Source organism: Patagioenas fasciata, chromosome 1 (genome assembly GCF_037038585.1).
Source record: "Patagioenas fasciata isolate bPatFas1 chromosome 1, bPatFas1.hap1, whole genome shotgun sequence".
In the NCBI taxonomy this organism is placed as follows: Eukaryota; Metazoa; Chordata; class Aves; order Columbiformes; family Columbidae; genus Patagioenas; species Patagioenas fasciata.
The window spans coordinates 58140992-58153991 of record NC_092520.1 but is presented as its reverse complement, the minus strand read 5'-3'; the positions used below and the strand labels follow the sequence as shown (position 1 = coordinate 58153991).

General features: G+C 37.9%; 1 protein-coding gene across 5 annotated transcripts in view; it reads left to right on the top strand.

Moving 5' to 3' along the window:
* Positions 1-13000, top strand: part of NALCN (sodium leak channel, non-selective) — a 245206-nt gene that overhangs the window by 19417 nt on the left and 212789 nt on the right. For 4 of the 5 annotated variants that reach the window (XM_071807107.1, XM_065829703.2, XM_071807101.1 and 1 more), the window contains exons 4-5: positions 10676-10759; positions 12459-12598. In XM_071807107.1, the coding sequence (XP_071663208.1) occupies positions 10676-10759; positions 12459-12598 (224 nt within the window). Of the gene's footprint in view, positions 1-2802; positions 2964-10675; positions 10760-12458; positions 12599-13000 lie in introns of those variants that run through there. The other variant, XM_071807110.1, reaches the window with a different exon arrangement.

Genomic DNA, 13000 nt, shown 5'->3' with positions numbered 1-13000 from the left:
CTACTCACCTGTGGAAGAAAAAAGCTCACAGAGCAAACATGAAAAAAGACCCAGTTGGCTTAAGATTTGAGTTTCATCTTTGACTCTGCTTCTTGAGATTGTAAGGTGTAAATTATTTGCCCTTATGACAAATTATTTCACAGATCTGTATTAAAAAAAATGGAATTCTGTACCATATATAATGCCATTGAAAACCTAGATGCATAGTGCAGATCCTATGCTATTCTATATCAGGAAAAATATATTGATATTTTATATATAAATATTTAAATATAAAATATATTATTTCAAATTGTCTTAAAATTTAACTTAAAAAATACTGGACTACTTTGCTCTTGGCAGCTGTGATTGGTATTTTTAAATATGACTTCACAGCAAACAGAATTGATATCCATTATTTGAATAAGACATTCAGTCTAGAGAAGTTGATTGTTCTGTCTCACCGTTTTGCTGTGTTTGTCTGTTGCTGTTTTGCTAAGCGCATGTGTCCATCTCAAGGACATCTGTTCCAGCCTACTGGGATCATGTTGTTAGTGAAATGCTCCTATGCTGTTTCCAGTCACAGGAAATTTAAAAAATTACAGCTGATTATCATGAGGAAAACAAAGACGAAGTTGCCTGCGGCATGCTGGTGGTTGGGTGTTGCTGCCTGTGGGCCAGGGAAGGTTAGAGACTGTGGCACCGGAATATACGCACCTGTTTCTATGGTTACTGGTGCCTGGTTTTGGTGGAGTGTTTATTACAGGAACGTAATGACTCATATTACACAGTGGGGCTTTTTGCACCATTTTTACATTAGAGTATTAGAAAATCAAAGGCATTTAAATTACTTAGTGAACTCACATAGGTAGTGTTTCTAAAATAAAAATAATAATTTTCCTGACCAGTCGATGGGTCATAGAAATCTTTAGTGAGAAGTTATTTTTGAGCATGGATTGAGGTATGTGTCCATCTAATACTTGGTGACTTACTGTGGTGATCAAAATTTAACCTCAAAGTTGCTAAGAAATAATGTACAAACTGCTGACTTTCATAATGTGTTTAGAAATCATTCTTTCAATATACAGACCAATTAGATGAATGAAACTTTATTTTTCAGTGATGTTAATTCTTTTTCCCTTTCTAATAGCACTTTCAGGGATTCCTGGTTTTCTTCATGAAAGCAGCTACTATTGAGGGATATTTTTGATATGTCACTTCATGTTGGGATAAATGGGATAGAAGTAAAATCAGCATCTTGGATAACATGTTAGGTCTTCAGACAGGAAAAGAGGGAACTTCATCTCTGATCTACATTTCTATGTTGAAACTTGCATTTTCAGGCAAGTCTGCTACAATTAAATGATGCCCTTTTATTTTATTTCATGCCCATGTTCTCTTCTCTCTGAATTTGAGAGAATAAAATCGCTGTGGAAGAGAATAAGAACATTTCTGTGCAGCTGTATTTTCATTAAAATGACTGAATTTGTGAGATTTTTTAAGGCAGTAAGCTGAATATAAAATTTAATTTCAGAGTATTGTGTTCTCTACCACTAATACAAATATTGCTTTCTTACAACTATACTAAGATTGTTGTTTCAAGAAACTTTGGTTGGTCTCTGTAGTGTAAAATAGATTCTCTGGCTTTTAATAATGCTAATTACCAAATAATAATAGCAATATTATTGCTAGAAGTACTTCCTGCTTATCTTTTGCAACTTTCATCATTGGGACTTTTTTCTGTTGAAGGAGAACAGTGAATGATGACCATAAATCTGAGTTTTGTCATGTTAGATGACACTGCTTGCCTGTCAAGTCTGTCTATTCAATCTCCAGGCAATATTTGATGCTTCAGAGTGAAAACTTTCGCCGTGAAATATTTGTATCCAAATTCACCTGTTGCATCCACCATAAACGTTGGAGCTGGGGGAGAGCAGGATACTGCTGGCTGAAGCACAGCAACGTTTAACACACATTGCCTTCTCAAGGCTGCAAGTACTTCCAAGCACAAACAGACAGATGTCCATGCATGTGGAACCAGATGCAGAACTGGAGTCTACGCCAAGGAACCGGTATCTTGAGGAGATTGTCTTAGATGCACACAACCAGAGAAAACTCTGGGTTGGAAGGGACCTATGGAGATGGTCTGGACCACCCTCGTACTCAAGTCAGGGCGTTAATTTTGTTATCCAGGGTTCTGTCAAGCTGAGTCTTGAATATTTAGAGCAAGGGAGATGCTGGCATATCTCTGGGCAACATCTTCTAATGTTTGATTGTTCTCACAGTGAACTTCCTGGAGTCAATGAGTCTTGTTTCAGGTAGAGGGATCCTATTAATATTGTCTTCCTGATCAGCCATTTTTAGATTTGCTGAACATTTAAGACATCCAAACTAGCCAAGCCTGTGAGTAAGGCAACACAAATGGCACTGAATGCAGTTGGCTAATGAGCAGTTGGAGAGGGAAATGAAATTCAGTCTTTCAGTGCAGTGACCCATACAATCTCTCTGCAGGGCATGTTGGCACCCAACTGCAGCAGTAGGGTGGTGCATCAAGAAAGCAGCAATGTGATACATGGGTGTAACTCCCTTCCCCCTGAATGTTCTGTAGCCATAGCTACCATTGGGTACTGAAAGAAGATATTAGCATCTGTCCTCTATTGACTGTATGTGAAGACTGCGCCTGGCACCTCTGAATAGTGGACAATCTGAATTACTTGTCACTCAGCTGAACTGAGATGCTCTGCAGTGATTTTGCGGATGTGGGAGGTGTGTTGAGGCATTTTTTTCCATTATTTCGTGGAATGGTTATTCCCCTCGATGCTTTTTGTGTTTGAGGAAGGGAGTGCGGTGTCATGTTTTCATGTTTGTTTCTGTTTTGGTTTTGAATTTACTTTTGTTTAAAACACTTTTTTTGTTGTTGTTTTAACTCCTCCCAGTCCCTCCATCCCTCTTATTACACAGCAGACACTGTTACAGGATTTTTAGTAAGTAAAATGGTCCTTGTTTGTCTGTTCTATTTGTCTTGATTCTTACATCACAGTCAGGATTGTTTCTTCTGCTCGTAACTTCTCTAAAACTGTTGCTGTTTGTTTGTGACATAAGTCACTGAATTAAATGACAGGTGATTGTGCTTTTTTTCTTTTTTGTTAGAAACAGCAAATGAGATAGTGAATGCTACAGTTAATAACCTCACATGACAATATGAAAAGCCAAATACTAGATTTGGTGAAGTTAATCACATAAATTAACAAAAATCTAGTATGCCTTAAAAATATGTGTGAGACTGTTCCTTAATGAATCAAATAGCCTTGCATCTTGATTGGTAATTCCTAAAATTCCCTGAAAATCTCAACAAATTGACTTAAAAATATTTTTTTTTTAGTTATTGCAAATGATGAAGTAGTGGTTCTGTAGTGATTATAGGTTTTGTTGTAATGATAGATACGAACTGTGTGTGTTCTGTGTCTATAATATGATATGGAATCACCTGTAATCCAAAGGACCAGCAAGAGCTGACTTTCATTTTTTTAAATTATAAATAGAGTAACTTTGTTTTTCGTGCTGTAACATCAAGTGATTTTTTCAAGGTTTTTCTAGCATAGAATAAAAGAGTACTATAAATATTACATTACATATTATGACAAAGATAAATTATGCACTATGTCATGTGGTACTTGGAAGCATCTGACGGTAGAGCAGTTCAGTACAATACATGAGTATTAAAAAATGCAACTGGTTTAACTCAGTGATGATAAAGTAATATCACACCCACTGTAACTGTTTAGAGTTAAGCTTCACACCACAATTCTAATTCCATTGGCTGTTACAAATCAATTGCTGTTATGTGAATATATTTTAAATAAGTTCCTTCACTGTAAATGAAGACATTTTTATGAGAAAAAGAAGACATACAGAAATGAGAAGCTGTGCCCTCCCTTATTACTTTTTTTTTTTTTTCCAAATACAGACTTTTTTTAAAAAAAAAAGTTGGTTCGTTTTGAAGTAATACTATCACTGTTCCAGAGGACTAACATGAAGGTGACCCCTCATTTTAAAATATGTCAGTTTTTCTTTGGTTATTGACGTGGGCTTACCTAAGCAATCCTTCACAATTTCGTTTCCTGCATGGATCATCATTTTAGAGTTATAGAAGTAGTTTGCATTAAAAGATGGCTCATATCAATTTTATTGGTTGTTGCATAATAAAGCACACCAGGTTGAATTTTTTTATGTCATGCAGAGTAGAAGATGGACTTGAAGTGGGTAGCATGTCTGAGAGTCATCTGTCTGTCTGAGGTCGTGTGCCAGTCCCAAAGGCAGCTGAGAAGTTGCAAAGCTCTGAAGAAGGAAGAAGGGGGATAATGTTTGACATATGAGCACATTTGAGAAACAGTTTTATTTTGGGGGGACAGATGAGGAGATTTGAGAACAGAAGTCAGAGACAGCTTTTCTTCTTGATTAGTCTGTATCTTTTCGCTGTCTTTTCTGTGTGAGGAAAATGTTGAAAGTATTTGACACGTTGAGGGCTGGACTGGATTGCCCACATCAATCTGGAACTATAACAGACCTGCAGACTGCAGGTTTTTAAGGAAATAGGGAAAAACATAAGGGATGTATGCGTACATGCAACTGGGTAAGAGGTACATACCCTCTGTGTGTGTGTGTGTGTGTGTGTTTATCTGCATTTGCAGGGGGGAGAGAGAGGGGTTAGGCAAGGGGCTTTCTTGAGCTCTGACTTCATTTTCTGTCCAACTTTCATCTCCATGTCCTGCACTGTTGGTGTGGAGTAAGGGAATGGCAGAGGGATGTGAGTTTTGTTGCCCTAACTCAGCTATGCCCTCTTTTCTAGTTTGCTCTTTTTTTGTGTTACAATGAGCATAGTGGAGGAGGAAAAATAATGCTCCTGAATTCTGATTCCCTCTATTCCTTCTATTTCCTCCTGTACATTTATGCTGCTCCTTAAAATGCCAGTAAATGTCAGCCTCCACCCATTAATACTTACTTGTAGCGCTCAACAAAGTAGCCCACAGGGTGATCTGAAGAATTTGCTAGAGTTTATGTGCTTTATTCACCACCAGTAACCATGGTAGAATAGCAAAACAGCTGGTTGCTATTGAGCTTGCTGGTCTCTTCACATTTGTACCATCTTTCAACTGTCCATCCTGTTTGTCAGAGACTCTGAGGAAAAGTGGGCAACAAAGTTCACCTAATGACAGACCCAAGGCTACAGGTTTCTTTTCCAGAGCAGATGATGATAAATCTGATTACCATCAGAGCAAATGTCATATCACTTCTTTTATTTAGCTTTCCCACAGAGGCTTCTGGAAAGAGGTGGGAGGGAAGGAGTCAGAGAACAGGGATAAGAGAGAAAAAGAAATTCCCAATGGAGGCAGAGGAGGCTTTTCGCTTACAGGGATTTGCTGTTCATCCTGAGGTGTTCCTGAGATGTTAAGAGATACAAACAGGGTAGAAATGACATGGGAGACGGCCGTGCTGTCATCCAGTTAAGCTGTCTACCTTACCAAAGAGATACTGAAATTGCTTAATGAAATTAGGAGACATAATCTTCTAGCAGATTGCTTTATGCAATTCAGAAGCTGTTTTCATGGAGTATTTTGTTTGCAGCAAGGTTCATAATGGAATAAACCTTTATTAAAAAAAATATAGTCTGGCTAGTCTGCCCTTCTGGTGCAAGTTAAACTGTAGTGGCTTTCATGGAGTGACTACATCAAGTGTTATTACTTCTGCCTGTATTTTGTATTGGCTCACATTTCCAATTAGTTAAGTTGCATAACATTCTTTTTTTCTGTAAACTTGTGTAGCTGCTTCTTCGGGCACCTAATACTGGCTGTTGTTTTATCTTTAATGTGCTGGTTATAATTGAGATAGTGTATCTTGTGGCATGTCAGTGCTCTTGTTGAGATATTAGTATTGCATGTGAAAATAAAAAATGAAGAAATGAGCTAATACAGATAATGAGATCAAACAGTACTCAGTTAATGTAATGGCACTAAAATTAAGCAAAAACTGGTGAAATAAGGAGAAGGGAGGAGAGTTATTCATTGGTCCTATTTTTTAATAAGAAACACTGAACTGGAGGTTTTCTTCCCTATTTATGGCAACATTGCCATAGAAAATTAAGTTCTTACAGGGCAGAGAATATTTTAATTACAGACTGTTATGTCAAGCTTGTCTGTCTTCTTGGGATGTCAAATTTCAGATTCACTCAGATTAGCCCCTTTAAGAGAGAGGCAAATTTTTGATCAATTTCTACATGTGTGGTTTACCAAGAAAGCCATTTCCATGGTTGTGTACTGGCCTAACAGTGATGCTGAGCTGTTATAAATAAATATCGAGGGAAAAGATAGAAGTGTATGAGGAGAAAGTGTTTGGAGAGGCTAGGAATGGTATTACAAAATAATGAATAAGCCTCTAGTTAATACAGAAAAGCTAAGTAGTATTGCTGCTTAGGACTTCGGGTTTTTTTCTGTATCTTAAAATCTTTTGTGTGTAATAGCTGTTGGTTAGTTAGCTTGATTTGCCTGGGAGAGGCTCACAGTGAGGGCCCGGTTTGCTGTGCACAAGCCTTTCAAAGGCTGGCCCAGGCTTACAGTCATGGCCTGCGTGAGTGGACTGGCATCCATTGCTCTGTCAGAAGCAAATGATTTTGTTGTCTTGATGGATTGTATGTCATATACATCATAAGAGAAGTGATTGTGCCACTGAACTTAGCACTGGTGAGGCCCCACCTTGAATCCTGTGTTCAGTTTTGGGCCCCTCAACATAGGAAAGACATCAAGGTGCTGGAGAGAGTTCAGAGAAGGGCAATGAAGCTGATGAGGGGTCTGGAGCACAAGTCTGATGAGGAGTAGCTGAGGGAACTGAGGCTGTTTAGCCTGGAGAAAAGGAGGCTGAGGGGAGACCTTATCGCTCTCTGCAGCTACCTGAAAGGAGGTTGTAGCATGGAGGGGGTTGGTCTCTTCTCCCAAGTAGCAAGTGATAGGACAAGAGGAGATGGTCTCAAGTTGTGCCAGGGGAAGTTCAGATTGGATATTAGGAAAAAATTCTTCACGGAAAGGGTTGTCAGGCATTGGAACAGGCTGCCCAGAGAAGTGGTGGAGTCACCACCCCTGGAGGTGTTTAAAAGGTGTTTAGAAGAGGTTCTTAGGGACATGGTTTACTGCCGGAGTTCGGTTATGATTGGACTCAATGATTCTGAGAGTTTCTTCCAGCCAAAATGATTCTATGATTCCGTGTTGCTGGACAAGCTTTCAGGACTTGCTGTGCACATTAAAGAGTCCACTGTCCACTTCAGGCAGTAGTATGTTAGCAACTTTAATGACTCTAAGATGTTTGGATTAGTGTCAGTGTGAGGCTTATAGTCTACAGTACTAATTCTTCATCTTTTGGAGATGTTTAGACCACATTTCAAAGACTTATAAACTGTAATGTAAATTGTCTGGGATGGCGCGTTCATAAGAAAATGCTAAAACAAACTTTATCAATGATTCTCAGATTTCAGCTGACATGATGAAAAAAGGGTGAGGGATTAACACATTGCAATACTTCAGCTGTTTTAGGTAAGATGTAACCAGATGTATTTAAATTTTATGTATCTATATTCCTTTCCAAATCTAAGAACAGACTGCCATTGACTCTGAGTGCAGAATTTCAGCCAAAGGCTTTTTTATATGTGAATGAAACTCACTGTTCATTGCTATTAATATGTGAGTGCTAGACTGTGTTTAGTCAGAATTAGATTTTTCATGGAAGCAGCACTTGAAGTCAATGTCAAGATTCTTACTAAAAAGTATATTCTGATTTTCACATTAAGCAGGACATGGTCTTGCCTTAAAAATGCTTCCAACACCAAATTACATCCCACATGCCAATACATGGTATAAATGCATTTAAGATTCCCCACCACACCCACTGCCAGCCAAATGACAAACATGAAAAGTATTTAGCCAAAGCATCTCTACATCCAAAGCCAAAAGGGTCAGAACCTGAACCAAAATGAATAGTTTCTAGAGATGTAATTCAGGTGTCCTGAGTTGCCCTGGAAAGCCACCCTGGCAGGGAGCATGAAGTGGTGGAAGCTGCCCTGGTGTGATGATGAGAGAAGTGAGGTGGTGGAACAGCCTGGATGGTGAGAAGAGTGGAAAGGGTTACGATATTTTCCTGTGTAAGGAGAAAACAGCAGAGCTGCTTCAATCATACCACAAGTATTGTGGAGAGAAAAAGCAATTTCTAAAAAAAACTATTTGGCTTTTAGTGAGTACTTGATGACTTATTCAGAGGAGGTTGAATACAGGAACTCCTGCTCAAGTTCATGCTCAGATCTGTACAGCCAAACTTCAGAAAAACTTTTTGCTTTACACAAAGGGTGCTTAAGACAAGAAAAGTAAGTTTTGAAGAGTTCTTCAGTGAGAGAAAGACCAATCAGCATATTTGTTCAGAACCACAACTGAAGGACTCAAGTTGCATGTTGATACAAAGCTCACTGGAGATTTGTTCACCAAGAGGGAACAGGGGAGATGAGAGAGAGTTGAGAGATTTGGGGTGTTGGTAGCTGATCTCCCCAGAGAAATAGCATCCATTTGCTTCACAGTTACTGAACATAAGCACTGAAACAGATGAATTTGTTCAGCCCTGACTGCAGAGTTTCTCATTAGGTCAGACTTTACTTAGGGAACTAAGTCTACTTTCTTCAGAAAGGACAGGTTAAAATTATGATGCAAAAGTTCCTGTTCTGTTGCTTCCCTGATTTGCAGTCTTCCTCCTCTTAATTGTCGGATTGAGAAAAACTTTTAACATCATCATGTGTTGTTAGAAAATCCTCTGTCTGAAAACAGCATTGAAGTTTTCTATCCTTTATTTTTGATTTGAAAATCACTTACTGTATTTTCTTTGTATCTTTTATTCACTTCTGCCCTGAAGAATTTATGCAACCGAAATAAAACTTTAAAAAAAAACCAAAACAAAACAAAAACGTGATTTGTCTCTATTTACAAAATATATCATGCTGTCACCTACTGGAAGGAATGATAAATCATTTTTAGGATATTGCATGTCATTGAAAATATTAGATTAAAACAAAACAGCTTGTCTGTGCTTTTAGAATCAGTGAAGATGCTGAGACATTTAAAAACAAGTACAGGTTGACTGAAATAATGGAAATAATATCACTGAGATAAGAAACAGCGTGTATCAAGCCAGGAATCACGTAACAGGCCAGAGCCCAGTAATGTCTTCGAGATTCTTGAGACCTGACAATAATTTTTTTCCCCAATTATACCTATGAAGGGTGGATATCAAACACTGTAGTTTGTATCTGGATTAACACTAAAGAGAGAGAAGGAACCAGATATGTGTAGGGCAAGGGAGGGCACGTTCAGCCTCTTGGGAGAAACCTCATTTGGAAAGGGGTGTTTGTGTGCCCTGAGATACACTGCCAATGTCTCTGCATATGTTCTTGCTGCTATAAAACACGAAACTGCGTTATCCACTTTCCTGAGGCCTGGTCTTGTCTGGTCTTCCTTTCAACAAGTTGTCTCTATCTGTATGCATTTGGTCCCCAAATTCCTCTACATACCATGTGGTACGAGAAACTAACTGTGAGCTGTAATCTACCTAATAAATGTAGATTTTTTTTCAGTTAGTTAAGAAAAGTGTGAGGCATTATCTGCCCATCAAAGAAGTGTTTTTATAGCTTTCAGTGGAGTGCCTGGGTTGCAAATCGTTGTGACACATGACGTTTTCCAAGCATGCAAACTGAGAATAAGCTAGTATGGAGGAAACTGAGCTTGGATGCTGTCTTCTCCATAGTGCACTTTAGAAGTCATCTCTGGATTGGACTCTCACCAAAACCATGCTCAGGAGTTATTTGAGGGAGCTAGTTGAAGAAGTCAAAAGCAGGACCAGAGAACAGGCATATGGGTCATCAAGGTGCTCAGTTTCCTTCCCTGAGTTTCTTTTATTCTCTAGTGCAGAGGTATGCTCTGAATCCTTGTGCTGTAACAGATAAGTAATGGAGTGCCAATAATACCGATGTTGAAAGTTCATGGTACCTGTCATTAATGACGTCTAAAGAATGGTGATTTTGAGATGGTAAAAAGTTGCTCAAGAAATGTCCAAAGGCACTTAAAAGCCCACACTGTGATGAGATGATGGTTACTGTCTAGTGTTTTGGAAATGGTAGGACATTTCTAAGAGCATGAAAAAGGTTTGAAAACTTATGAAAAAATGAATGCAAAATGATACTGATTTGATTGAAGCTGATGAGCAATATTGAAATAATTGAACAGCACAGTACCAGATTGCTAGCATTTTACACTAATCTTCCGATTTTGTGATGGGCAATACAGTGGAAAGGTGAGTCCAGTGTCCATTTTTTCTATGTTTTTTGGTTTACATCAAAGTGTAAATAATAGGTTTATTTATCAGTTCTTTTTGGCACAAGCTGACAAGTATCGCACAAGAATGAAGCCACCATTTATTCACTCAGAAGATGCGTTTATATGTTTCCAGCATATTCCAGCCCAGATACTGGTCTTTTGGAGTCTTTTAAAAGTGCCGTTTTTAAAAGGGTACAGAGAAGACTTTACCTTCTTCCAAGAACTTTTTTTTGTGGTATTTGTAAATCCTGACAGTAAACCAAGAATTGTTAACCTCTTAGCTTTTGTGTCTCTTGTAGGGTGACAGCTCCTATGTAAAGGATCGTTGGTGTGTGTTTGATGGGTTCATGGTCTTTTGTCTTTGGGTGTCACTGGTTTTACAGGTAATTATTTCACTTGCCTTTTTCAATGAATAGTTCCTTAATTGTGAAAAAGACATGGCACAGAATTATGAGCTGTGGAAGTATAGCTGTACATGGGTCAAATTGGTTTTAAAGAAACTGCTGAATTCAATAACTTGATAATTGCACATTGCAGCATATCTACATTAATAGTAAAATTTATCTTAATTTTTGTTATTGAGAAGTTACACAATAATCTGAAGCTTTTTACCATAAACCCTCTGCACAGGAGAGAGAAGAATCTTCAGAGAGCCATTTATCTCTTTTTCCATGTGGCAGTTGTGCTTATCCCCTTCCATTGAGTCTATCAGGATGCCATGGTGACTGGTTTAGGCAACTACAGGGAGAACAACTCCAATAATAGATGTTTGCCATGCTGTAGGCATATCGATATGGTGAGTGGAGGGGTTTCACATAGTATGGCCCACACCTAACAAAACCTTTTCCAAAATTCAAGTTAAAGCACAATTGAAAACAAAACAAAACAAAACACACACACACACACAAAAACCCAAAACATAAACCCCAAACATTTGGAAACAATTTGATAAATTTTTGTAAGGAAGGGAGCTTGGGCATGTTGCAGAAAAATGTACAGTGTTAAAATACACGTGAAATTGACTCCTGCAAACCAATCAGTCCTTAACCACAGCCAGTTTTTTGGATAAGAACAGACTGAAGACTGTGAGAGTGGGCCTTCAATAGAATAAGGATTGTAAAAGTTCTGTAGTGGTTGCTGTTAGGCATAACTTATCCACTTCTGACAAATTTAAGACAAATTGTAATTTTCTGCTTCTTACACAGGGGAAACTTTGGTGCATGGTGTATACATGTAGAGTGAAGGTTGATCATTACAGATGAGCTCTGTTGATTATCCAGTTTATGCACTGCCAGGTTCCCCCTCCATTTTCTTAGTACTTTGAGCAAATATTAAATTAAGCAGCTAGAGAGTGAGACATGAGGATTAAAACAAGACATCTTCACCCAGTCATTAAGCTAAGCAGTCATTGTGGAATGCCAGACCTGTCAATGTATTAAAGAAGTGGTTCCCAGTTCTGTGCCTTGCATGAAATTCATGTTGTAAGTAGCATCTAGGAGAAGAACATACATCTTGTGCACTTGGAATTAAGTGGAGAATTTATAAGCATGTTGAAACTCATAAGGCAATCTGTGTATATGTACTTTTATATCCTAGTAAAAACCTTAGTGGCGTGCAACATTAACATATACTGATTTTCAGATTTGGAAATGTAAATTATTCACTTTTAACAAAATTGTGGGGAAACTTGTGGGGAAGGACTAGCACAGAAGCAGGCAGCTGACATAAGCTTGCACAGTCTTCTTGAGTCGTTTGAGACAGAAGCATTATGAACATAGGCGGAGTGTATTTTTGGAATTTCATTAGGATAACTAAGAAATGGATTAAAGGATTTACTAAGACTTTTCTTTTAAAAAGCATCGACAAAATGAACTATAAACCAAGAGAAGATTGAAAATGAAAAAAAAAAAATAATGTATAGTGTTCATAGTTTTAAAGAGTTCTGTAAACGAATATGAGAATAAGACAGGGTCATTAAAAAACAAACAAGCAAACAAACCCAACCCCCATCTCCCAAAAAAAAACTCCAAAAAAACCCCAACACAACACAAAACAAAAACTTGTGGATTCTTTTGTTTTCAGGTGTTTGAAATTGCTGAAATAGTTGACCAGATGTCACCTTGGGGCATGTTACGGATTCCACGACCACTCATTATGATTCGAGCATTCCGAATATATTTTCGATTTGAGCTGCCAAGAACTAGGATAACGAATATCTTGAAGTAAGACAGACTTCTTTCTGAAGAACAATAGAGAAAATTTCAGTTTTGACTTACAGGACTGACTATGCAGCTCAGAGAATGATCCTTCATTCTTAATTCTTTCTGAATTTTAGTTCTGGCCAAAAAATTCTTGCTGTTTTCCATACCTAAGGAATCATCAAGTTTCCTGGAAAATGATCAAAACTATCAAATATTTAAATAAATCTTGAAGCATTTTGCTAATAACTCTAGCCAGTAATTTTGAACCAATGGCAGTAAATTCTGTTCCATTAATATGGGCACTTAATAATCCAAGTGAATATTCTTAGTAGGGTAATATTCATAAATAAAAATGCATGAGTGCATGCCCTAACCATTACAGTTACAAGTGTACATGCATTGGTATATGGGCAGAAATGCTCA